General features: G+C 38.4%; 2 protein-coding genes and 1 non-coding gene across 3 annotated transcripts; all 3 read right to left on the bottom strand.

Annotated features, from left to right (window-relative positions):
• On the bottom strand, positions 1 to 3008 carry rplp1 (ribosomal protein, large, P1). The gene is made up of 4 exons (XM_042506248.1): positions 2782 to 3008; positions 1676 to 1750; positions 638 to 749; positions 1 to 129 (listed from the first exon to the last, which is right to left on the bottom strand). Exons 1-4 carry the CDS (start codon positions 2851 to 2853, stop codon positions 47 to 49), a joined length of 342 nt encoding a protein of 113 aa, XP_042362182.1. The 5' UTR covers positions 2854 to 3008; the 3' UTR covers positions 1 to 46.
• A 612-nt stretch (positions 3009 to 3620) lies between these two features.
• clptm1l (CLPTM1 like) lies at positions 3621 to 16008 on the bottom strand. Its single transcript, XM_042506247.1, has 18 exons — positions 15774 to 16008; positions 13978 to 14193; positions 13772 to 13866; positions 11224 to 11413; positions 10674 to 10855; positions 10512 to 10590; positions 9941 to 10058; positions 9753 to 9847; positions 9267 to 9351; positions 8488 to 8591; positions 8244 to 8309; positions 7696 to 7746; positions 7485 to 7567; positions 7324 to 7358; positions 7109 to 7164; positions 6266 to 6310; positions 5820 to 5935; positions 3621 to 5703 (listed from the first exon to the last, which is right to left on the bottom strand). The coding sequence occupies exons 2-18, from the start codon at positions 14140 to 14142 to the stop codon at positions 5619 to 5621; spliced, it is 1650 nt and encodes a 549-aa protein (XP_042362181.1). The 5' UTR covers positions 14143 to 14193; positions 15774 to 16008; the 3' UTR covers positions 3621 to 5618.
• Positions 16009 to 16387: 379 nt separating this feature from the next.
• On the bottom strand, positions 16388 to 16459 carry trnah-gug. The gene has a single exon. It is a non-coding gene; the product is annotated as a tRNA-His (tRNA).
• Between the last annotated feature and the right edge of the window lie 10787 nt (positions 16460 to 27246).

Genomic DNA, 27246 nt, shown 5'->3' with positions numbered 1-27246 from the left:
TGTTGTTTTTGTACTTTTATTGCGTTTTCTTACAAAAACATCTTTTTTAATCAAAGAGACCGAAGCCCATGTCGTCGTCGGACTCCTCAGACTCTTCCTTCTTCTCCTCTTTCTTCTCCTCCTCCTTGGCTGTAGGGGCAAATACGACAGAGTACGGTTAACAAACTCAAAAGATGTGCGTACCAAATGCCCTTTACAGTCACAGCACTGAGAGATTTCTGACAATTTAAAACAAGAGACTGGCTTTTCACAATGACTGTAAAAGACCAGGGGAAGCTGGTAGTTCAGCTGAGATCCTGTGTTGTTCTTTGTTGTTTCTAAATGAAAAAGGTTTTCCCCTCTGAATTGGAAAAAAAGGGCCTTAGTTTTAATTTTTAGCAAGACCTTAACCAGTGAAGAATTAAAAATGGCAATGCAGCACTAATTTAGCTCATCTGTTCTTAGGTCTACATCTCAAAAGCAGGCCATATGCTCACTTTCAAGGTTCAAAAGTACAGCATGGGACTGTAAAGCTATTCACATTATTATTACATGCATCCTACTTTAATGTCACACAGATTGTAAAATATCTGAGTATTTCAATGTTAAACCTATCTAAAACCTGTTTTCCAATTTAAACCACAGTTTGTCCAGTTACCTGGGGCGTCACCAGCAGCAGCAGCTCCTCCAGGAGCTGCAGCTCCAGCTGGAGCTCCACCTCCGGCTCCAACGTTGCAGATCAGGCTGCCGATGTCAATGCTGGACAGAGCCTACGAAATAACAAGTCTCAGGTCAGAGTCAATTCATCAACATGTCTGGGGCTTGTTCTGGTGACTGATGCACAACTTTATTGCTCTTGTGCAATAGACTGCCTTAGGGATGACGATTTCTGTAGGCCACCAAGAAGTAACATCGCCCTTGTTTCCTCGACAAAAAGCCAGTGGGATTTTTATTTACTGGATTTTGGAATTACTGTTTTTTTAAAAAAAAAAAAAAAAAAAAAAAAACTTGTTGACAAACTACAGCTTACAAAAATTGCACACTGTGTGCAGCAAGATACTCTCCACAAATCAACGCCACATTTATGATTTCTTTTAAGCTGCATCAACTCTGAGTGAAGCATTTACAGACTCAGTGACAAAATTTCAAAGACCCTACCTGAAGTGCAGAAGTGCTTACTCATTTTTGGATTTTAGGACTCCTAACTGCACCACTCTATCCAAGTCTGTGCTGAAAACTCACGTTGAGCAAACCCTTGGTACAAATTAAAAAACTACAAAACCCTACCAAAGTAGTCAAATTTTCTACACAGACTTTGCACACCTATTTCAGTATGTTCCACCATTTCTGCCATTTTCATTTTGATTGTCATAAGTTGTCAGCAAAGGGAGTACACAACAGCTTAAATCCCAACTCTTGCAACTCCTTACCTATAAAAATATCAACCACTAGATCTCCTTCATCACTAGACAAATGGTTGAACACTAACATTTCTGCTTTTGTTGTATACAATTCACAATTTTTACCTGTTAGTGGCTAACTGAGTCTAAAACTAATGAATTCCCATTGGACTCCATGAATTGGAGTTGCTACTCTCAGTCAGCAGAAATCTGATATTTGGAAAGCAAGAGACACTTTTCTATTTATTTAAATCTTGAATAGGCACCACCATGACAAGCTGCTGTTGTTCTCTCACCTTGGCAAACAGACTTGGCCAGAAGGGCTCCACAGTGACTCCAGCAGCCTTGATCAGAGCATTCAGCTTGTCCTCCTACAGACACAGAAAACATCAGTTGTTAGACATTATACTTCATCCTTCCTTTGGTAACTGGCACTAATTTTATGCACATCATCACAAGATGAAATATCGCAAATTAGGTTCGAGCAAAGTGTTTTAGTGCATAACAGTCCACCTCTGATCTTTTATGTATCAAGGTTGATGTTCAGGGAAGCATCAGAAGTCACTGACAACAATATTAAAAATCAAGTAATCATTTAAATACAGAGGAAGAAAAGAATTCTGGTTCAAACTTCTGAAACGTTAGGATGTTATTTCTGCTATTGTATTTCTTATTAATCAGTTTAATTGCCTCTGACCTAGGAAGAACAGCACAATAATTGTAATAGATTTTTGTGTTGACCCTTACACTGATTATGGAAAATGTTTTATTGCTGCCACTACACTATCTCGCATGCCATATCCTAATTTGTTGTGCAGAATCCACGTACATTAAACCCAACAGGTTTAAGCTGCAGCAAACAACTCTCAACTCTATTGATAAATGAAACAACGGGGACATACACTGACGTGAGAATGTGCTCACACACTTGTTCACTATCTGACTTTTCAATGTGATGACCCTCCTGCAACTTCAAGCATGTGTGCTGATGCGGAGAATTACTAGCTTAGCATTAGTTAGCACTTGCCACTTGACTGAAAGATGTAGGTCATCTAAAACGTCAACTGTGGGTTTAGATATCTGTGGCAAGAGACGGCAAACTGAAGCCACATGTTGTAGATACAACTCAAATGTCACAACACAGTCAAGAGCTGTCAAGATACAGAAACGTGGCCTAACGGTAGCAAGAAGCATGCCGCCATTTTAGCCGGTAAACAAGTCTGTTTGGACACCTGACCCACGAAACTTAAATTTAAACGCACATGTTACCGTTTCAGTCTCTTAGTAAAGTCCTAACTGCCTCAGTTCGATTATTTAAGGCTTTCAGTACTAGCACAATATTCCCAAATGATGCAGTTAAGCGGTATTGTCGGAGCTGGCGGGGATAAGTCGGGGCACTTACGGTGACGGTGACTTCATCGTCGTGGAGGATCAGAGCAGAGTAAATGCAGGCGAGCTCGGACACGGAGGCCATTGTAGATATTAGATTTTATGTTTATCGCGTTGGATGCCTAAATTTGGCGGTGCTAGTCGCCGGATTGTGGGCCTTAGCTTCTGGTGAAGAACCGAGCACCTTAGGCACGTTAACTTCCTGTAGCGGAAAAGGGACGGTAGAGAGCGGGAGCTTGCGTAATATACTCTGCGTCAGGGTTGCGTGCCTCCAACGTCAGTACGCACTCAAAGTGACGACAGACGTAGTCCATATTAAAATATCATGGACGTATAATACATCCATGGATGTATTATGTAAAATATGGGGCTTTGGGCTTTGCCGTCAGGAAAGCTCCCACAATTCTTATTTGAAGGTTTTTTTTTTTTGTTTTTTTTGCCAAATTCGATAGAAGTACATAAATGAAAAGCCCCTTTCACAATTAAGTACACTGAAAATAGTATTATTATCAACTTTATTTTAATACAATTTACATGAATTAATTGAGTTAGGTAGATTATAACATAATTTTGAGGCCAATTTACACACCCTTATATTCATCTTTTAAGAAAAATTGTATCCTCTTTTGGCCGTTTATTGCCTTTCTTACGGCGTTGATGGAGAGTGACGTGTGTATACATATGGAACACTTTATCAGTCCTCTAACTGGAGCCACTACAGTGTCTTTATAAATTTGACGCTGTGCTTTTTGCATGCTTTGTGTAATTCCTGCTCCTACTATCAGTTCAAATCAAAACTCTGAAGAAAAATGCATAGAGGAAATATGTTTTAAATCCAATGCAAACAATATATTCAGTCAACAATTTTATTTAACCACAATCAGAAACACAAAAATTACAACAAGTAAAACAATTTCAAGGCATTATTCTGGCAAATCTCCAGGCCACATTTACACAGGAACAGAAAACCTGTGCATGATATTTTTGCATGGACCTAATATATTCATACATCTTTCTATAAAAAAAAAAAAAAACATTTGACAAACATACATTAGAACTATGGCAGAAAATTAAAATGTGACTGTACATCCAAATGTAGTAATACTTTCTTCAAGTCTTACCATTTACTGTTTCCCTTAATATATCAGTGTCTATTTAAAAATATCAGATGGACCATTTATGGTGAACATACAAAGCTTTCAAACAGTTTAAAGAATCATTCTCACATTTGGCACCAACATATTCTCTTGGCCCTGGTATGTCAAAATACTCGAACAGGTAAAACCTAATTAAAAAGAAACTAGAGTGGATGGAAAGGTCAGTATGACATCTAGTGGTACCCGCCTGTGTTACACTGTAATTAAAGGCCGTCAGTGTACTGTGTGTGGACAGAGTGGGTTCAACTCAACAGATTCTGGAACTGTCAAGCTAAAGATTCAACATTATTTTAGGCAACAAATCAAAATCTTCTATCTGCTTCTACTGCAGCTAAAGATTCTGGAAATGTTCATCCCTTTCACCATGGCTACTGCGCTATTATTACAGCCATCATTATGTACATAGGTGGACTGTACATAAAAATCTTAAAACTAGAGTGATAGTATTTGAAATTTCAGACTTTTACTTTTTAAGTTTCATTTGACTCCTGCCTCAGCCATTTTTTAAGCATGTATATTATTACTTTAAAGAGAAGGTTAAAAAGGGTTTATCATTCAAGAATTTGTCCCAGGTTAGCTTGTCTATGTGATTATTTGGAACACATAAATTGAAACATATACACATTGATACTTTCTAAGAGGCAAGTTACAAGCAGCCTTTTTCACCGAGCAATATTCAAAGATAATGAGCACAATTTCATAAAAACACCCAAATTCTGCATCAGGAATGATTAACTGAGCTACCAAGACACCTGCTTTTGAATCTGATGTATCAGACTTTGCACTTATGGAATAATATGGAATTATTTTAAGGAAAATCAGTATTTTTTAAATCAGTTCTTCACAGCAGTCTGAACCAGGCTCAAATTGTGCTCTTTCAGTTAAATGGAATTTGTAAACATAAAAATGTTTAAAATTATGATAATCCCTTTTTGATATTGCAATTAAAATTCTGAAAACACAATATTTACAGTGGTCCTCAACAGGCTGTTTTTGCTTAAAATGAGAGTCCCACCCAATGTAATAAATCATACCTAACTACTGAAGCTTAGCACGACCAAAGCAGTGTTTGTAGACGTGCAAAGCTAGAAATAACGACAAAAACAAAAACTCCAGGATGGCGCTTTCTCAGTGGACAAGGAATGTGACTGGCTTTGTGGGGTGACATGATGTTTGAAAAACAAGAAAAGCTGAATTTATGACTTCAAAGGCTCAAAGTTGCCACCAATATCTCCTATAGGAGAGTTACTGTAGTTAGAGTATTCTTTCGCTCTAAAGCTGAGCAGTGTCTGACCTGTGGTACATGCGGTCATAGTCAAGACCAGGGTGCCAGCCATTCACAACAGTCAGAAACATGTTTTTTTCAGGTTGTTGTGTCAGGTTGAAATGGGTTAGAGGTTTATCTTATTGATGTTCCTGTCCCATCACACACTGTTAAACAATAAAAAAGTCCTCTCCAGATTTAAAAAGGCAGCTAAGCACATGTTGACCTTTGTTCTATGGGACGAAGTGAAAAACTCAAAAACCACCTGATCCATTTACAGCTAACTGACCAGAAACAAAAACATTTTTCTGGACAGTTTAACCAGCTCTGTTGATACCAAATGACCAATACCATTCAGTGGATACCAGTGGACTGAAGATAAAACCCACAGATCCCACATCATGGAAACCAATAACCCGTCTTCCCCCACTAGTCCTTGTGAGTCTTTCCTTTGGGTTTTTCATCGTAAGAAACGCCATACTCGTTTACCCTCGTTTTGTCCACTGGGTACAGCCTGGGGGAAGGGAGAGACAGCTTCTGTTCAGACAACTGTTGGCGGTCTTTTGGTAGCAACTTAGGAATCTGTGTGTGTGTGTGTGTGTGTGTGTGTGTGTGCGTGCGCATGCGTACCATCTCTGGTAGAGGTATATGAGAAACACCACATCGTCCCTGAAACAGGCCAGTCTGTGGGACGTTGGCATGGTAATGATGAAGGCAAACACATCGTCGATGAACGTATTGAAGGCCTGACAAAAATCAAACAATATCAATCAATTAATAACTTTTCTTTTTAAATGCACTAATCAGTAATAAGCATATTCAGTGAGAGTGACTTCAATTAAATAATGAATGATTAACACATTTCAAGTTACAATGAAAAACATGGTTGTTATATCAAATTTCATTTCAAATCTGTCAATTAATTATCGGGGATGGAACACCACAATTTTAAAATGGAAATTTGATGATTGATCTGTTTGTAGCAGATCTCTGTAAATCCAGATAATGAACTGATTCTTTAAAACATGTGAATTAGAACCAGAAGAATGACTAACTAACTGGATTAATGTTCTTACCTTGTACATAAAGGCTTTCCAGGGCAGGTGGGCCACAGATTTCAGCTGTAAATTCAAAAAGGACACGTCAGCTGGACATTTAAAAGACAAAAACAGTCAATCAAATTGAATGCAGTGCTGTGGTGCAAACTCTCCAGACAATATGTTAATAATTTCATGTTTTTGCGAGCGCACTTAAAGGTTCACTGTGCCAGAGTCCTGCATTGTGTCAGGTACCTATGGTTACCTGGCTATTGACCCACAAAAAAGTGACTTGGGGTGGCATTTTGTCTTAATTTAAGAATGATAAAAAAAAGAACATGCAGGTGGAATCTCAGGTGTTTGATAGTAAATATATTAAAATAAAATAACACTTTTATTAAATGTTTAAATACTCTGACCACTGACTTTGTGTGTCGGCTGTCTTCTGCACAAGCTGGAATATGAGAGCTGCTTCTATCATGTAAGATGTTACAATACAGCAGGCATGTTGACTGTACAGATGTGCTGGAGGATAAGCATAAAATATTCAATTTTGGGGTTGTGGAAGTAGTTGATTATATGGGTTAATGGTGAGGCAGGTGCGATACTCCATGTTGAAAGCAGGTCTTGAAGGCACAGGACTTTGCTATTTTTCTATTAGTAGTTCTGCATTTTTTTCTCTCCTCAATGTATGTTTCATTTGTTTACAAGAAACTCCACAGGCGGATGTTTAACCTGCAACATTACGTGTAGCACTTACTTTTTTCCCTTCAACATGAAATGTGGCTCAAATTCTTTATGTTCAATGTATTTTGTCTACCACATTTATTTTGTGTTAAAAGGTCAAACCACTCTCACACACATAAACCATGATGAACTGACCTTATAGTTGACAAACAGTTGAGGAAGCATGAACAGGAAGCCAAAGGCATATACACCTGGAATAATAATTTAAAAAAAAAAACATTTTGAAAAGCATTTTCTTTTCAACCAAATAATGAAAATCACAAGAAAGTAATCAATTTGTAATTTTAATACCGTTAATGATGCATTAGTTAATAGTGCTTTATATATAGTCAAAGTTTATAGATGCTTACCATTAACCAAACTGTTGATCAACCACGAGTACCAACTAAAACAGAGACACGGAAACAAAGGGAGTTAATGACTGCTGAGACCGATGACATCGGAATCACATGTTTGGTCATCAGGTTATAAAAATGTGCATGATACTGTAGGTATACACACAGACCCTTACCTCTTGTATCGTAGGAATATTAGAGCATAGACAGCCCCTCCAATACACAGGGGGTACAGGAGGTATGAGAGATACTTCATGGCCTACAGAGAAAAACAGGGGACATCTAGTACATCCAGGTACCACAGTCTAAACTGTCCAGTCACAAAAGTGCAGTATGGTATGGTAATGTATTGTCTATACACGTGTGTATGAGCCGATAGAGTCTTACCAGAGTATCATATTCTTCTGTTCTCCTCTCTGATTCATCTAATTTCCCAAACTATTGAACAGAAAAGAAAGACACACACAAATGAACTCATTGTAGCATTTTACACAAATTTATTTCAAGGCCAATCATACATTGGAACTATTTGTTTCATTTATTTGTTCTAATGGCGGAAAAATGTTGCCATTGCTGCAGTAGCTGCTCTCTGTTTCAACCCACAGTACTACAGTAGAGAACAGCAGGCAGAGGAAATGAATACAAGCTATGCACACAAGTTAGAGGAAATAGTATGGTCTGCGTATAAAATGGCAGATGATTGAAAAAAGATCAACCAGTTAAAGGGCTGACGTGAATATGCTGCCGTTGTTTGGGTCTGTGTAAAAATCCAAATATTCAAATGTTCTGTTATGGAATCTTTGTGTAGAAAGGGCTACATACTTGTCTTTTTATAACCTATTAATGGTGAATATTTTTCACTGAAGCTATGATGCAAAAAAAAAAAAAACGATATTCAATACAGTCCTTATGCACGCATGCACGCACGCACTTACCAGAAAAGTTGGTTTGCCTCCATTCCAGGAAACCTGAATCTTAAAGGCCTTCTTCACTTTCCATACCTGCAACGAAAAAAAAATCCCCAAACAATGAAAGTCATGCATTTATCAACAAGAATCACATCATTTATTCTTGTAAACTTCACTTATCATCACTAGAAATCTATTCAGTTTTAAATGCATGCAGGTGTGTATTTACGTGCACGTTAAAGTGTGCGTTTCCCTTTTCGTGTGCGCTTACTTCAATGATAGAGCCGATGCCTGCAGGTATGAGGACAAGCAGGCTGGTCTGCTCGTCAAACAAATAAAGGAAAATCACTATGGTGCTGAAACATCGCCACAGCACTGGAAAACAAAACACAAAATGTTAGACTGAAACTGCTCTGTCCAAGTCACTGACATTCCTGTTGAATTATTTGGTGCAGACTGTCTGTGGATTACACTTAATCCAGCACAAGATGAATGCATTTGCAGAGTTACACTCTATTATATTCCATCCACATCACTGTTATTGTATTTTCTATTTTAAAAATCCATAAATTAAGTTGTCTCACAGTGCCAGACCTGTGGATAATCACAGCTGCAGTGCAGGAGAAAGGTCTGGAAGAACGATTAGAAGTACAGGCATTTACTGCTGTGAGTGAAATATTGCCCACCAGCATTTTGCAGATGGCTAATTCCTGCCATAACCTGACAGCAAGCCGGCACGAGCATCCTTTACTCTGTTGCTGTTTTTTTTGTTGCTGAGCAGAAGGAAGCAGAATTCCACATCTGGCCACCCAGCAGTCAAGTCAGATTATATACAACACACAGCTGATGCATGTTTTTTTGTAAATTCACAGGTGTTATACATTTTACTTAAGGACTAACCATTACATACTGTATTGTTGGTCTCTTCATAGATCAGTCAAAACAAGTTTATAACATGCAGCTGAATCTCCAGACTTTTCCAACTATGTCATCTGATTTGCATTTGTTTCCTGTCCAATATTGTGTTTTTTTGGGAACTAAGTAACCTACCTGCTTTGCTGGACATTCCCACCATGCTTTTCTTCTGCTTCCAGAAGCTGATGTCGTTCTTAAACGCCAGGAAGTCAAAGAGGAGCTGAAAAAAGCAATAGACTTTCACATAAATCTGTTGAGCTTCAGTTTATTCTTAACTGTTCACAGTGAAATGCGACTTTGTACTGATACAGACAAACCAGTATTTGGTGGTTTTACAACTTTAACATGTAGGACTGCATCAACCTTTATCGTTTGTTTTGTCATACTGATTTTATGCACCAGATAGAAAGTTGTTCTTCAAGAAAACCAAATATGTCTAATCAGGAACATATTCACATGCTATCATGTGAAAGGAACTGTATATGACATTCAGAGCATTAGTACAGCAGCAAACAACTATTTGCTGTCAGTCATGCAATGCTCAGAACTGAGTGTGTCATTAAGCTTTTTTCTCTTCTCTTCTAGTGTAATCTTCTGTGGCTCTCTGTGGTGAAGACTTACATGGAAGGCAGCTACGAAGAAGGTCAGAGCCAGGAAGTACAGGTTGGTATCCACAAAAATCCCTTTAATCTCATCAGCATCCTTTTCTGTGAAACCTGCAACACGTAGAAAGGAAGACAGACAAATATACATGGCATTAGAGTGCAAGGTTAATAGAGTGTGTGTTGATACATGTGATAGAAACATACCGAACTGCTGCAGAGAGAAAACAGCGTCTTGCATGTGGATCCAGAATCGCAGCCTCCCCAGAGAGATAGAATCGTAGGAGATGGTCAGAGGGAGCTCCATGGAGGTACTGTTGATCTCCTACAAATACACACACACACACACACACACACACACAACCATACTCTTCAAAGTTAATACATGAAATGACAGACCTACATAATCCTAGTTTAAAGAGAGATTTTCAGATGCCATAACCTGCCATTTTGGCCTCCAAAAGTCTGTAAACTATTATCTTACATACTTCACTTTTTGTTTTTGGTGGTTTCTGCATCTTAGTGCATTTCTTCAGAGAATACAAGCTTTGACTTTATATTATTCTGAAGCAGGAAGCTTTTCATCGTTGCAATCAGTGAAAACAAATCAACAAGGATCTGGTTCATCACGCAAACCTTGAATTATTACGTTATAGCAGACTATACGGTTTTTACATTTTCCTCTAAATAAGTTCCATAAGAAAAACTTCCATCGACAAATTACCTGACAGCCAATTACAGCGTTTCATATAATATTTATTTAAATATAAAAACTTACCACAAGGTCCTTGACCCGGTTGCTGAGCTCATCAACAAACAGCAGAGGTAGATAAACCATCTTCTTACCATTTTGTAATCTGAAGCACAGAAAACAAACAAGCCTCATACCCAGACTTTTTTTTCTTTCAGAGAGTGTATGTGTGTGTATTGACTGTCTTACACTCTGAGGTATCTGTGGACATCACTGGGCAGGTATTCTCTGTCGAACAGGAAGTGGTCGCCGACAACGTTGAGTGTCAGGCGAGTGCGCCAATGGGAAACTGGGTGATCTGATCCTGCTCCATCCCCCGCTGCAGGTTTACCGTCCCGCCCCTTCTTTTGCCGGGCTTCTACTTTCTGACCCTGTGTGACCAAACAGATGAAGAAATATTACGATTAAATCAAATGACTGATGAGTAACTTATTTCTTCTGTATCTATTTTAATAAGATACAGATGCTAGAAATATTAGTAACCATATTTCAAAATAAAACACCTGCTACAAGCATAAAGCATAAAAGCATATAATGATATAACCTATATAATATGAATAAGTGTTCACACTCAAATAATGACAGTTAAAAAAAAGAAAGCAATCAATCACAAAGTAAAACAAGTATTTTTTGAACAGTCCATTTTTCTGAGATGTAATATAATACATTGAAGTAAGCTCCTTAAGCTCCTCCCCATGTCATTGAACAACCTTTATTAAAAAACCATGTTACTCAGTACCTGTGTTTGATCCTCTCCGGATATCAAGGAGATTTCAGGTGGTTTAGGGACCATGTATGTGGTGAGCTGAGCCACCAAGTGGACCTGTCGTGGATCCTGCCACGGAGTGACACCAGCTTGATGGACAAATATGAGCGCATATAAAGTTCCGTTGTTGCGGGTCTTCTTAGGGAGGGAGACATTTACTATCCTGGAGAAAAAATAGAGAGAGGGGGAGGGAAGAGGTCGAAAAGAAGGACAGTTTTACGTGATCCGCTCCCTATGAATGCACCTGGTCTGTGCATTAAAAAGTTGGATACTGTATGCACTACTTTCTTGGAAAAAATAGTGAAGGCATGGCTAATACTACTCTGTCTCTGATTGTTTTCTGGCGTCTTCTCTTTATATCAAATAGTTCATTTTCATGCACCAAATATTTTTGCAATGTTCGTGATGTGATGTTTAATCCTTTTAATTTCCTCTACATTCATGTCGAGAGATGCCAATACAAGAATCTAAATGAAAATGGCATACTCAAAATTCTCTCTTAACCATTTATTTCCATTTTCACATTTCAAAGTCCCCTAAAATGTGGGGTCCTTGCATAAATGCAGCCATTATTTCTGAATAGTCCATTTGTCAAAGCTGTGAATACCATCACATTAAAGCTGAGAGTCTGCACTTTAAGCAATTGATGGCTGTTTGATTGCACTTTTTGTCCAAATGATTACATACTTCAATTTTCATTCATTCATAAATGAACATTTATGTGTGTTTATAACTATCAGCAGCTATCTGCTTCATTTTACTTCATTTACACTGAAATGGGAGATCTGGCGTCATTGTTGTTCTGTTGAATCATGACTTTCTACTCTTTCAAACATTCTAAATGACTGTTGAGAATGTTTCATATATTCATTGTATCTTTGTCATCCACCAAAGTGGCTAATGCATCTTAGTAGGTTTGAAATATTTGGAGATCATTTTTCGTACCTCATGGACACTGCAGAGATTTAAAAAATAATAATAACAATAAAATAAAATCTTGTTACCGTTAATATTGTTGAGTAGGTAAAACCTACACAGTGAAAATAAAATGAGACATGACGCACTCACTCAGAATTTAACTTTTCAGACTGGTTGTGCTTTACCTGTTATAATGACCATGTAACTTTTATTTTATTGGTTAAACAAAACAAGTATTAAAAAAACAGAATCTGTAATCAGTAGCCTTCTATTTATAATTATGAATATAAATCATCTGTGGCTAGCCCCTTCAATAGTCAAAAACACAGCTTGAGTGACCATCAGTATATATACACTGAGACAGTGAGGACGCCATGGAAGTAACAGGGACAGAATCGTCCTCCAAAGGGAGGCATACTGGATACATTTCTTAGACACCTTCATTCCTAATGGGATGGATGAGGAGATTTTTTATAATTAATATTTCTTCATCAAGTGAATATTTTAATATATTTGTGTATACATTTGTGCTGTTACATGCTGTGGTGCTCTAATCTATTTTGTTCTGTGCCTTGAAAAGTTTTGGCTCCCTCTGCTGGGATGTACTGGTTGTGTTGGTTTGGTGTCTTAAAACCAACCTCACCTGTGTACTTTGGTTGCAACGTTACCAATATACACGCTGAAGAAGCGTGTCTTGTCCAAAACGTCCGTGAGGCAAAATTGAAAATTCTAATCCTAGTGCTATCCTGATCTTTACTTCAGTCTTACCTGCAATAAAGATCCAGCACCTGGAGTGCTGTCCTGATCTTAACCTCACCGATACCTGTACCATGATCAAATGACCTACATTTACAGGAAGTTACTACAATATGATTTTGAGCTTATGTGCCAAAGAAGGATCAGCTTTAACTTCCTAATCTTCCAGTGAGGGCTATGTGAGAGATGTCATTGTCACACACTGACATGTCAAAGCCAATCAAAGGCAAAGTAAGGTGGAACAATGCCTTCACCACAGTAGGAGAAAAATATTGCATACTGTTTACCATTGTGCTTTATGTTTTATTACTGGCTGTGGAGATTTTTTATATTAATCTCTCTTTGGGCTGGCTCCTTCTTATCTGTGTATACACATGATTAAATACCAAAATCAGTATGACTTGTGCCAAAACGAAACCAGGCAAAAAAAAGCTTTTGAATATGCTGCTCCTTCTTCCTGGAATAATGTACAGAGGGACCTGAAGCACCCTGGTCAAAGCAAATGCTCCTCAACTTTTAACCTCAATGAGACTTTTACCTGATAATTAAAAGATATATACATACATAAAAAGGAACAGACCTTTCATCAGACCTTTAAAATACAATCTGTCAAGTGTTTGTCTGTCAATATCTGTTTTAGCTATATTGATATCTATTCATCTGAATTATACATTAATGCATATAGGTTCGTTAAAGTTCAGTGTCCATCAGTTAGTTTACAGATTTAAAATATGACTTGACCAAACAGATCTGTGAACAGAGACAATCTCCCAGGCTTACAACTTTGTTCTATTCCACATCAATTCTGATAAAATACTGAAATGCTACTAAAAAGAATCCCACCAACCTCTCAAACTTGCTGTTGACATCAAACTTTTCCTCTTTGTGGATCAAAGTATGTCCTCCCTCTGCATTGGGCCGCAGCGCAGTGTAGATACTCAACTGGACACACAGAGATATTACAAATATTATTACATTCATACAGTATACTACTGGCAGCTTACTGGGATCAAAACTAAACAGTGTGACCACACATCTCTCCACATTACTCACCTGGAGTTTCGGGTCTCCTGCCAGGAAGGGTGTGATACAGTTGTCACCTTTGGGGCTGTCGCAGGGCTTAGTGTACACTATCCCGTACATCACCCAGCAGGTGTGGAGCACGTACACCACAAACACCCCTACGATCAGGGTGGTGAACGAGGTTTTCAGGAACATGGTGTTAGTCGCGTCGTCTCCCTCGGCTAGCTGAAGAGAAGGGCCATACGTCTGCAAATGAGGAGTCATAAATTGAGGGTCAGTCAGTGTGTAGTGTGAGGCTTATCCAGAAATTCATGCTGTATATGACCGAGCTACTGCGTGTCCATCAGCTGGCAGAGGAACGTCATGTGAAAATGATATTACACTACATGGCGAAAAGTATACAGACATTTGCACAATACAAGCATATGAGAGTGTTCTCTATGCTACTATTACAGCCTCCACTCTTCTGGGACGGCTTTACACAAGATTTTGGAGTCTGGATGCAATTGCTCCCATTTAGCCACAAAGCATTAGATGTTGAGCTCTGATACTGGGCGATAAGGCCTGGCTTGCAGTCAGTGTTAATTAAATTAATCCAAAATGTGTTGGATGGGACTGATGTCAGGGTGCTGTGCAGGCCAAGTTCTTTCACTCAAAGAAAAGCATATTTCTTTATGCATGGGGGCACTGTCATGTTAAAACAGTTTCATAAAATGTTTGACACAAGGCAGTAATTATAATATATATCATCCATTCGGATATGCTCAAAATCCGCTCAATATATTGATAAAAATATATATAAATACACTTGTTGAGCTACGACAGGCATAGCCATCCGAGGTAATCATTAGTAAATGTAATCATAACCATAAATAAACTTAACAAATGGTCATTTTTTATTACCATCAGTTCTCGTTCTATGGTTTACTGCAATTCTATGTGTGGTTTGTGAAAGTGGTCATTGCTCCACATCAATACATCTTAGAGTAGAAAGAAATGTTTTTTGTAAGACTGATTTGCAAGTTAGCTGTAGTTAATGAGCCACACATTTACCCAGCGACCAACAATGGTGCTCACAGGCGTACTCAGCTAACATTACTGTCTTTATAACATTGTATTTGTCTGATAGCCCACATGAAGCCTGAGTACAGTGACAATCATTTGCATTCATCCATTCTGCATCCCCACAATTTGGTCCCTTGTGATGTTGACTCCTTGGCTATGAACTTGCACAGTATGTTTTCATGCAGATAACAAGCCTTTTTAGTGTCAAAGCAACAATCAGACACAGCTGGTCAGGAACATTTACCAGAACTTGCTTTTCCAGTTTGTGTGAAATTACCCAAAACAGACAGCCTCACATCTAGACTGAACAGTAGATGGTGAGTGATAAGACTTTAGGCCTGACTTTGACAGGAAAATTCTATTCACATTGACTTCTGAAGATGTTTCAAAGTAACAGAGTTATTGTAAACACTTTTAGCAGTTACTGGCAACGTTGTCAGACTGATAAACTTCTTACTGGCTTGAGGTTAAAATAAACAGCTGCCAGTATTTACTAGTAGTGGTAATTCACCATCATGTGGTTGATTGTCAACATGCTAGAGGAAATCTTAAGCCCTTTATCTGACTTATAATCACAGAGCTGTCAAGTGTATATCACGATCACATGAGGTCTGATGTCTACTGAATTCTGCTGTCTTCAGCTCAGCTTTATAAAGTTTCGGTGCTGTCAGATTTGAACAATTTCTACTTTTTTTCTCTCAAATATGTTGTGGCGTAACGCTATAGCGAAAGTAAAACGTAGACTTTAACGTTAAACCTACCGGTGTTGAATGTGGCAGGCTGTCAGTGACAGGACACTCTCAGCTATCCGTCCATTCAGTTTACCGAGCCTGCGCGGTAGTTAGACGCGATGACATCGTTTCTTCAAACCCGTGCAGCGTTTTTAGCCGAAGACATCTGCTGTCCAGTAGACTGGCCTCTCCATTCAGAAGAAAAAGCTGCTCTAACCAAAAACTGCTAGCTGAAAGCGTGAGGTGGATCTAAATTTCCGCCGTTCACTTCCTGGTTGATTTCTTTGACGGGATTTGGGGGTGGTAACGCGAGACTTCACGGCACGGTGACACTTGAAGAATGACGAATCTTTGAACAAAACCGTTTTTAGGCCAAATAAAGAGCTATCATAAATGATTCACATTTATTAAATGTTACCACAGATATTAAGACTTATCAGCACAGACAAATTTCCTGTTTTGATTTGTAATACAGATGAAACTTGTGTAGGCATAAGTAGTGATCAGTTAATACAGCAATCACAGCTGGAAGTAGAATTCGGAGACTTATCAATAGCTAGCATTTCGGCGAGGTTGTCAAATTGTAGGGATTGTCATTATTTGATAGTTTGCGTATGCAAGTCCATCTCCCCTTCAAAATTGGCTGCCGTGACCCGGATTCGAACCGGGGTTGCTGCGGCCACAACGCAGAGTACTAACCACTATACGATCACGGCTGGCCATCTGCTCTGATCGACGCAGTGACTGTTTAGGGTCTTGTCTCCAAATGTGATCGTCTGCCACAAACTGATTGCCGTGCGGCTTGTTAAACCTGTATCGCCCAGTATTCACGTCTTCAGCTGCTCTCACATGGATCAGTCATAGCATGTAAATACACATATCTTTATGTCCGAGCATATGTATGTCTTTGTGAAACGTTAAAGTTTCTTGAAACCAAACTTTCACGTGTTTGCGATTTATAGTTTGATCATGCATGACATTTACGCGGTTAGAGACAATATTGTTGCTCCCGTTGTTTGTATGTGTTTAACATGTCTAAAATCTTGATTACATTTGGGTAAGTAGTCTATCATACTTTAAAGATTTGGAAATGTAAAGATAAAGGTATTATCTGCTATTATCCTTATGAGCCTGCATTATATCACCTGCTCTGTGCCCGAGATTTTAACCGCTCCAGTCCTTTTTACCTCCTTTTACCTGTTGAAATATTTTTTTCAGAGCCAATACAACACATAAAAACCTGCCAAAAAGAGATAGTAGCTCCTATCTTGTCACTTAAAGGTTGTTTCTGCCTCAAAAGGACTTGATTCATAGTGATATATTTGACAGATTATAGCTCACCCAGTCCTTTTTTTTACCTGTGTAAATACTTTTAAAGGGCCAATGCAATGCATAAAATGCAGTTTCTTACTTGCCAATAAGTAATTGCAGCTCCTATCTTGCCAATGAAAGGCTGTTTCTGCCTCAAAATGACTTGATTTCATTCATAGTGATTATATTTGACAGAATATATAGCACAACAGTCCCTTTCTACCTGTGTAAATACCTTAAATGCAATTTTCAACTTGCCAATGAGTGATTGCAGTTGCTATCCTGTTACTGAAAGGTTGTTTCTGCCTCAAAATAGCTAGATTTAATTCTTGGGGGTTTTATTTGACTAATTGTAATCACTCCAGTCATTTTTAACAGAGTAAATACATTTAAAGGGCCAGCGGAAAGCATGAATACTATTTTTAACTCACCAAAAAGTGATTGCAGGGAAACATATCACTATAAATGAAATTGAAAGTGATTCTGAGACAGAAACAACCTTTCAGTAACAAGATAACAGCTGCAATCACTTTTTGGCAAGTTGAAAATTACATTTTATGCATTGCATTTGTCTTTTATGACTGGTTATAATCTCAGGCACAGAGCAGGTAATATAATGCAGGCTCATAAGGATAATAGCACATAATACCTTTATTTTTACATTACCCATCCGTGAATTATGATAGACTACTTACCAAATATAAACAAGACTTTAGATATACAGTATTAAACACATACAAACAATGGGAACAACAATATATTCTCTTATTGTGTAAATGTCATGCCTGGTCAAACAATAAATCCAAACACATGAAAATTGGGTTTCAAGAAACATTAAAGTTTCACAAAGACATACCTAGGCTCTTACCACGGACATAACGTTATTTGTATTGACATGCTATGACTGTTTGATCCATGTGATCCATGTGCTAATACTAATTTCTCCCTCATAACCTTAGGGCATATAAAAATGAGTCCATAAGTTATATTTGTCTTTGCTTTACCTATTAATGGTGGTAAGGAATCTATGTTCTTATTGTTTGTTTTGTTTTGTTTTTGCGATATTTTTATTATATTTTTCATGCTTTTATTGTGTTTTAATTGTTCGAGTGAATGTGAGCCGCCGACTGCTTTAATTTCCTCCAGGATAAATAAAGTATCTATCTATCTATCTATCTATCTTATCTATTTATCTATCTGTCTGTCTGTGTTTCTGTCCTTCCCTCCGTCTGTCCATGTCAGCATCTATTATACTGCTCTCCAGTAACCACGTACATTTAGGCTATCAGTGTAGTGGTTGTCATGACTGTGTAATGAGTCATTCCAGTATTTCAGAAAAGATTATACCATTAATCCAAGCTCATCCAGCTTTGGTTGCATAAGACTTTTCTGTCATGACCTCCTACACCAAGGCAAGGCAAAGACACGTGCTGCACTTTTTCCAGCTTTCCAGTCTGTTGTCGTCCACTTGGGATTTTCACAGCCATCACCAAACCTCCCTTTAACCCACATCGACCCAATCAACAAGATATAAACTGTTCCAGGGACTGAGGGTTTATTATCATGCAGAGATAACGTATTTCCTGAATGAGAATCTATTCCTGCATTTACATGAATTAAAAAAAATGCAGTAATTACATTGAAAATTATTTTACAGAGGTCGTGTGTTAAACACCAAGACTAATAAGCTTGTCAATACAAGCTCATCGAGGGTTCTAGAGGCTGAAATGATTTAACAGCTAACACCAATTTTTCCCACATAGCCTTAGAGCATGTATGGCCCAAATCTAACAGTCACAGTGACATTCAATCAGTGACATTTTACCGGAGACACTACTTGTCCTCAAAAGACATCCCAACCTACTTCAGTCCCTCCTGTGCTGAAGAAGGTCAGTCTCGCCTGCCTCTGTGAGCTCAAGCCAGTGGCACTGACCTCAATATTAATGGAGTCCTTGTATCCCTCTCTTTTCTTATCTCACATGTATTACAGCCTCACTTCTTGACCCCCTGCAGTTGGCCTGCGGGGTGAAGTGTACCGCCGTGTCAACACGGTCATAATTTGTCCGAAAACTCCTGTAACCTCAATGACTCAGCCATCAGGAGATTATATGTGGAATATACATTAGCAGTGAATTCAGCATCACCCTGAATGATATTATTAACCTTGAATTCTTTATCCTGTGGTATTTTTTTCTTGTTATTTGGTGGTTTTCTGCAGTCCTTTTTTATTTGTTTGACTTGTTTGATCTTTATTATATTGACAGCTAAATGTGATGAAAGCTTTATCTGTATCTTTTTGCTGTTTTTCATGACTTGAAACCAATGAAGTCTCCTCAAGTCTTGCGCTTAAGTGTAATTTTGAGGTACTTATATTTAAGGTATTGACATTTTACTTCATAATTCTAGCCAGCTACATTTTTAGGGACATACTGTTAATTTTTTTGATTACAATGCATTTATTTGATATCATAATTTTTTTTTTACTTTAAAATTCAGATTTACAGAAAGCAGAGTCTACTTGTGGAGAGTGCCACAAATCTATCCTGATCTCATTCCTTCTATCTGCTTGTCTTTTTCCATAACACTATTTCACTGTCTTTATATTTCAGAAACCTGCCCTCCAATAACTCCTTTCCTACCAGAAATATACAAATGTAAGTATTATATTTTACATAAAAGTAAAGATTCAGTCGAAAGTTAACAACAAAAGATGAAAAGAAATTTCTGTTGCAGAGCTTTGCACTACCAAACGAAGGCAAAAAACCAATAGTAATCTTTAAAATAAGTAAATAATAAGTAAATATTTGAATATTTCTGGGGTTTCAGTGAAGCCTGCAGATATCTAGGTAACAGATATCCTGGCTAAGACTTCCTCTTTTGTTTACCAGTCATTGTTTTCTAGATACCTGCATATGTATGTAAATACATTTTGAAATAAACTAATAAAAAGCTTAATGGCCTTCGGGTTCTGAGATTGAATCTCGGCATTCTGCCTCTTTTGCTTTCCACATAGACTTTCATATCTGCATGCAACCAAAGCCTGTACACTGATGACCGGTCAATACCACTGGGACTACAAATGGAAACCCTAGATTCTGCATACATATGCAGGTATGTGTTTATAGAGATAATTTTGTGACTCTTGAATGCATGCTCAATGTGTATGTGTATGGGGGTTGCAGCTGCTGTTGCTAGAGAGAGTGCAGAAAAGGAATTAACTGTTGGTTTGGTAACACAGTAAGAGCTCAGTGGTGCAGTTCAAACCAGGGGACAGCATTTTTTTATCTAACAGTTTTAACATAAACAATTATAATTATCATACAACCCCCTAGGACTTTTACTTATTGGAGTATTTTTGCATTGCTTATAGTACTTTTACTTTTAGTGCAAAAGTATGGAACTAAATACTTCTTGCGACACTGTCCAGGTATCAATGTGATTGGATGTCCTTGATGATATCATATTAATATTTGGTGTCTCACAAGTTTTAAATTTTATTTTGATGACGTATCCCATTATAGTAATGATTGAAACTCAAACCATAACAAGTGCATGGATCAGAGGGATCTGCATTACAATCAAACCTCCCAAAGTAATGAAGTCCTCAGTCACTGTTGCTGAGCCTTTGGGCGGAGCAGCATGTCAAGAACAGTCCGGAAAAGAGAAATGCAAAGCAAAAATGGCATCATTTTAGATATATGACCAAGAGGAGGGCAGAACTTCCAAACTTTCCCCTGATGTATTCCACGCCCATTCACTTGTCAGATGTGATTAAAAGGCCTCAGCCGTTCCCATCCCAGTGATGTACTTGTTCCCTTCCCTCAGGAAACCTGAGTCACATACATTAGCTAAATTGCTGAATTTTTGGTCTCCTGTGAGCCGGCAAGCAGGCAAAGATCCTCAGGCAGGTTCTTCTAACCGTCCCTCAGTCCCAGTTTGAGACTAAAGGTGACTCGACTTTTTGCTCTCAGGGCTTCTCAACTCCGAAACACCCATTCAGGGAATGAATGCTGGCAGATTCAGTCCTCTTCTTACTTTTATGCAGAAAAAGTTGTCAGTCAATACAGTGAATATTTCCATTTTCTGCTACATCATACTTCTATTCTACTACATTTCAGCTGGAAGAATTTTACTTTTAAATTTATTACATTGTTTTGGACAGTTGTAGAGTTTACAAAACGTGATCAGTTTACACCAGAGTTTTGTGTTGTTTAGATTTTCTTTTCATTTCATCTGTAATCTTTAAAGAGTTCAGTTTAGTTTCAGTTACACACCAGAGTGGGTTAGCTCATTTCAATTTAGATATTACTATTTATAATTTGTTTGTTCCGGTATTATTATTATTATTTTTATTTGTTTTTACGGTAATATGGGGTCATTTTTCAGGGGTAAGATATAAGTTCAAAATATTTATGACAACTAAAACAAAACACTTCATAAAATGAATTGACTCACAGTCTTGTCAACATCTCAGTCTCATTAAACATATGCACAAATGACAATTGAAAACATATAAAATTAACAATATTTCCGGTATATTTAAATTTTACTTTTAATTATTATAAATTATATTTTTTGATATATTTTAGTTTGAAATTAAGTCTGGTCTATTTCATATATTTTTGTAATAACCTTGGTGGCAGTAGTTAAACCTTTCACCACTCGGTGGCAGAACAGCTCCATCTACACAAAAACATATGGCTGAATTCTTTCATTAACCATTCTGAGACTGCCATCACCTCGCTCTTTCTCGGTTTCCGTCTGTCTGTCTCCGTCCTTCCTTGATACTCTGCGATGATCCATAATCACCACTCCGTGCGTCTCCATCAACATCCATCACTCTTTATGGAGTTTCGCAGTCAGGGGCGCAGAGGAGAGGGAGAGGGTGAGAAAAAAAAGAACAGCCTTCCAGTCAGGGGCAGAGAGAAGGCTACTCAGCACTCTATTTCCAAATGACCTCCCAGATAGAAAGAATGTGTCCCTGTCCACACATTTTCAATTGCCAGTCTTGGAGTATTAACCTGACACCTCTCGCTCTTCTGTTGGTGGTGGAACCCTGCTGACCTGCTCCCTTTATTTGAATAAATTGCCTTTTTAGATCAACTTTCTTTATACTGTTTCTGAACCTCACCACTGCTGTCAGATACTGAATAAAATTTAGTTATGTCATCCAGATAAAAGGAGTTTACTCTGATATGTTCTGCGACACTTTGCTGTCCTTGTTCTTCTTGTGTATATACATAAAGAGCCATGCAAAAAAAAAAAAAAAAACTTGTATGTGTGCACATACTTGGCCCATAAAAGTGAAATATGTCCAAAAACATGGGAGTATGCAGGTGTTATTATACCTCACATTAAAGCTGCAATATGTGGCAAAAAAATATAAAGCAAAAATGCAAATCGGATATGTCATAGCTACAGTATATTACACATTGTTATTCTGTTTTTGGGGGGACTTAATAGAATTATCTTTTGCGGAGGCCTGGGCTCAGCAGCAGGGAGGTAGTTGCAGACAGTGACAGTGACAGTTAAGGTAAAGATGTTGCAGAAATAACAAAAGACAAAAGTGGGCGTCATCTTCGCAGTTTTTTAGGCTCCACTCAGCCGCTGGAAGCCACGGATGTGGCACTCAACTGCTGCAGCACTTTGATTAAGGCTTAGGTGATGGTTAGTCACAAAGGTTAGTCACAGCAGCAGGGGAGACAGACCCTGTGGATGTAGGAGGATGACTTCTTCCTCTCTCTAGTATGACTGCTTATACTGTTAATCCAATTGTATCATGGGAGCAGTAAGACAGAAGAAAAGCTAAAAAAATAACTTATTGTTTGCTGTGCTGCATTTGACTAACCACCCATATATTACTGTAGGTGTGTGCCTAAAAAATTCATCATAGGCAAGGCGCTCTCACTGAAAAAATGGCCATAGGTTGTACATGGCCAAAAATAACACAAGCGAGTATTTGCCTCCCATGCACTTACATTCAGTGTGAGCAAAGGAGTGAATAAATTATGAATAAATTTGCTTCTGGTAGAAAAGGAAATTTGCATCTTTGCATCATTTTAAAAATATGTGTGGAGGGGACATTTAATGTTACGATATTGTATGATATTGGCCACAAAATGCACTGATAACATCATGTTTTGCAGTAGTTCATTAGCCTGCTAGCTCACATTAGCTAGGAAGTTAGCTTTCTGTGTGCGACCCACATTCAGCAGAAGTATCACCTTGGCGAGCGATGGTCACTTACCTGCAGTTGCTTACACGTGGTGATGCCCATATCGATCAAGTGAGGCAATGTTACATAAAAAGCGACAAATTCAGTATGATGTTGAATAAAGGATGGGTGAAAGGGGTGGTGGATGGGTCAAACAAGCACAGGATTTTCACCTAGGAGACCATTGTTTTTGGCCCTAAGCCAGCGTTGACTTCTTTTAGTAACGATGTAGCGTGGTATGCAAGGACGTGTAGCATTCTGTGTGTGATGTCTAACACGCAACGTACATGACATTGTGCTGGTAACAAGGTTACTATCTAAAGTTAAATCATGATTTTTTTCCTAAACTTACCCACCTAGATTTGTTGCCTAAATCTAACTAAGAAGTTGGGTAGCAAAATGGTGGTGATTTTTTAACATCAAGGATGTGCCTAAAATTGCAGTCATTAGGATGGTAATATCTGTTGTTTGGGGGATGATCCCATACGTTGTTTCGTAAGTCAGTGGAAATTGAACTTTTCTGTTGTTAAGGTATAAGAGAGCATTTATTTCCCAACACCCTCACTGTGTGCAGAGCATGTGATCCAAAATGTTCCGCCAAATTTTGCAGCATTTAGAATGATGCAGATTAAAAATTATTTTTTAAAAAAAGGTCAAGCGAGATATGTGTGCAGTGTCATTAATATATTGAAAAAAGGACAATAATTGAATATTCTGGCTTCATCTAACTTGTCAAGTAATGTGTCTTTGTCATTTGTCATGAATACCTCAAATGAAATCCAACCTGTCCTTTTAATGTTCATAATATGGGCTACATTTTTAATATTAGCCTGCCCCATATTATGAAAATTTAAACTCTGAAGAAAATGATGCTTTCTTGCTGCTTATGAGCCCAGGACTGCATCATCCTGTGCAGGATTTGAGGAGGTGAACAGAGCCTTCCTACAAGGTGCAGAGAGTCCTGCCAAGTGCACAGGCGCATTAAAGAATCTTTCTGTGACACGCACACTGTAGAGATAAGGCTGAAAATCATTGGAGTGGTCCTTTAGGCTAGACAGCTTGCATCAGTCAAGCTGTCCGGTGCCCAACATCGGAGGTTCTGGTTGTAGGCTACTGAGCAGCAGCTCTCAGCTGTGAGGGAGTGTAACTTTGAGAGTTCGACGCAGGGTGGGGTGTAGCTGAAAGAAGAGCGAGCGTGTTCACTCAACCTTTTCTGGGTCAATAGCACTAAAAAAGCCACCAGTCTCCCTCCTCTCATCTCAATCAAAGCTATTGCATTAGTAATTTAGAGCGGGCATTAAAAGGAAAATAACTTGCCTCATTTAAATGCTAATTTGTCTTCAGCTGAAGATTCAGTACAATGGCAACAGGTTGGCAGAATATGGAGTATATTGTGTGAGAGCTCATAGATCAGACACAAAGACAGTTTCCCACCCACGTTTCTCCATAAAAATCTTTTATTTCTTCATGCATCTTTTGTAGCCCAGCAGTGCTGTATAAATACACAGGAACCAGTGGTCCGCACTGCTGCCGTGACTGAAAATCATTACTGAGGCGTCTTTCTTCAATCACACCTTCTCTGTCAGTAGTGACAGTAACCCCCTGCTTCTGTAGGTACGCTGCTATCTGCCAGTGTCTGTACATGTTTTTTTGTTTTTCTTTTTAATACCATGACGCCATACAGCAACAGTTTCTTTGCAGTTAATTTTAGGAGCATAATTACATGCACATCAAATGTAGTGAAAAACAGCACTGATGAAGAGTGACCCCTGCAGTCTGACTCCAGACCAAAAAATCACATAGATCGACAACCAATAAGCTTGTACATACAATAGCCACATCCATGTACCCGTATGTTAGTATGTGTTAACAGAAAAATATGATGCATATGTAAGGATATTTTTGGGTGCAATGTAATACATAATAGTGTTTTTTGTCATGTGCAATATTTCAACATTTTTTTTTGGTCACCATTTTACACTCCCATGGCATCAAAATAATTTGCTTGGGCAGTGTCCCCGTTGTCCTCGATTTGTGCCTGTGTGACGTGCTTTCAGTCATATCCACTGTTATCATCTGCTTCACTATTAGATGCTCAGAGCAACAAATGTAGTATAAAGAGCGTGAAAGTGTGCTCAGCGTAGACAAGAGGGGCAGTGGACTGGTCTAATAAACAACAAAATAAGTTGCGGTGTTTGTGACAATCAGATGTTTTTTACTAACACACTGCAAACACTGGACTTTGACCCAGGAACAAACATTGGACTTTGACCCAGGAAACCTATGTTTGAGACCAACAAAAAATAACACTGGTACAGCATTCCTTCCCCTTTAAAGCCAGGTGTTTTTTTTAGCAATATTTGTAATGTTTTTCTAAGCGTAACCAAGTAGTTGTGTTGCATAAACTTAATCGCTGACCCCTTATGTGAGTCATGTCATGCAACTCATGTCAACCACAATCTTCTCCTAACCATGACACATTTTAGACCCATAACAATACGACTTCTGCTATTTTGTTTCACAGCTGATGCAGCAGCCAAATGAAACTAGTTTATTCTGTTAAAGCACTTGCAAGCTTATTAAATGGATGAGATTTATGGCATCAGGATGGGTCAGTCACATTTTGGTGAGGAAGACCTCAGACCTGCATCAGTGGGAATATTGCTGTTGAGTGTTGATTGTGACTTGTGTTAAATAAGCTTTGAAGTTTCGGTTGTCGGTCTTCACAGAAAAGAAGACTATGTAAATGACCTGCCTCTGGTTCTCAGAACGCTGCTGTCTTGGCGAGATGAGCCTTGCGGACTTTGTCTTATTACTCCATCTAATGGCCGCTGCATATGAGCTCCACAGGTTAGTAGTAAACCAAGTAGTTTAGTTATCTAAACCTAACTGTGGACACATTCTTACCCCAGACCCCTTCTGCTGCAAGAAACAACGCACTGCCCCGGGCAGCAATGTCAGAGTATGACAAGAAGGAATTAAATGACATTGTTTTTGATTAATTTGATGTATTATCGTTTCTGTGCTCCTGCAGTGTTACTGTAACTTTTATTCAGTTTCCATTGTGTTCTGATTTAATTGCTAATAGTTTTGGGATGTATTTCTCAGGTTGATGGTTAGCTACTTCTTTAATATTGATTTTAATATTGATTTCAATTAATTCCTCCCTTCTCTGTTTCATTTGTCCTTTCTTTCCTTTAGTGCTTTCTTGCCTCCTTCCATCTTCCTTCATTCCTACATCTGCTGTTTTGTTTTTGTTTTTGTTTTTTAATGGCATATAATCTTTTCTGCTTTTCATTCTTCCCACCTGCCTGCAATCTCTACGTCATCCTCCTCCAACGCAATATTTCAGTTGATTTTTTTTGGCCCCTTCTTTCATTTGTTTCTCTCTTTCTTTGCTCCCTGCTTCATCTTCCCTCCCACAATTACTTCTTTCCCTCCTTCTTGTCTTCCTTTAGTGTTTCTGCTCTGTTCACTGCTTCTGTCCTTTTTTCTCTGCCATCGTCCCTCTTTTTGTTCTTGTTTTGCTTCCTCTTGCCTCTCTTTCTTCCCACCTGCCTCTCACCTTTGTCATTATCTTTCCATTGACATTTTTTTAAATGATACATTTCTTCCCTTCTCCCATCCTCCCATCACTTCTTCCTTCTCTCCTCTCGCATCTGTCATGGTTCTGGATTTCCTTCTGTTTTTTTTTTTTGTCCTTCCAGCATTCAATCTTTCTTTCCTTTATACTTCATTTCTCACATTAATTGTTCCTTCTTCCTCCCTTCTCATCCTCCTTCATCCTTTCCTTCCTTTTGCCCCATCAGCTTGCCTTTAATTTTTGTCCAAAATCCCTTTATAAATCCTTCCTCCTTTCTTTCCTCCTCTCTTTCCTCCATGTGATTAAACCCCCCCACACACACACACACTCTGAGGATATCTGTCTAATGCTGCCACTCTCCCATAGTCTCCCACACTCTTCTTTTTAATTTCTCC

The sequence above is a fragment of the Plectropomus leopardus genome, chromosome 18 (genome assembly GCF_008729295.1).
Source record: "Plectropomus leopardus isolate mb chromosome 18, YSFRI_Pleo_2.0, whole genome shotgun sequence".
Classification (NCBI taxonomy): domain Eukaryota; kingdom Metazoa; phylum Chordata; class Actinopteri; order Perciformes; family Serranidae; genus Plectropomus; species Plectropomus leopardus.
Note: the sequence above shows the minus strand (reverse complement) of the source record. Positions and strands in the feature narration are given on the sequence as shown.

Excerpts from the sequence above, each read along its gene's own strand:
- rplp1 (XM_042506248.1), bottom strand. The coding sequence starts at position 2,853 with ATGGCCTCCGTGTCCGAGCTCGCCTGCATTTACTCTGCTCTGATCCTC. Across the intron at positions 1,751-2,781 it reads ACGATGAAGTCACCGTCACC|GAGGACAAGCTGAATGCTCT; the intron begins GTAAGTGCCCCG and ends CTGTGTCTGTAG. Across the intron at positions 130-637 it reads TGCTGCTGGTGACGCCCCAG|CCAAGGAGGAGGAGAAGAAA; the intron begins GTAACTGGACAA and ends TTGCCCCTACAG.
- clptm1l (XM_042506247.1), bottom strand. The coding sequence starts at position 14,142 with ATGTTCCTGAAAACCTCGTTCACCACCCTGATCGTAGGGGTGTTTGTG. Across the intron at positions 9,352-9,752 it reads TCTTCGTAGCTGCCTTCCAT|CTCCTCTTTGACTTCCTGGC; the intron begins GTAAGTCTTCAC and ends TGCTTTTTTCAG. Across the intron at positions 8,310-8,487 it reads GCATCGGCTCTATCATTGAA|GTATGGAAAGTGAAGAAGGC; the intron begins GTAAGCGCACAC and ends TTTTCGTTGCAG.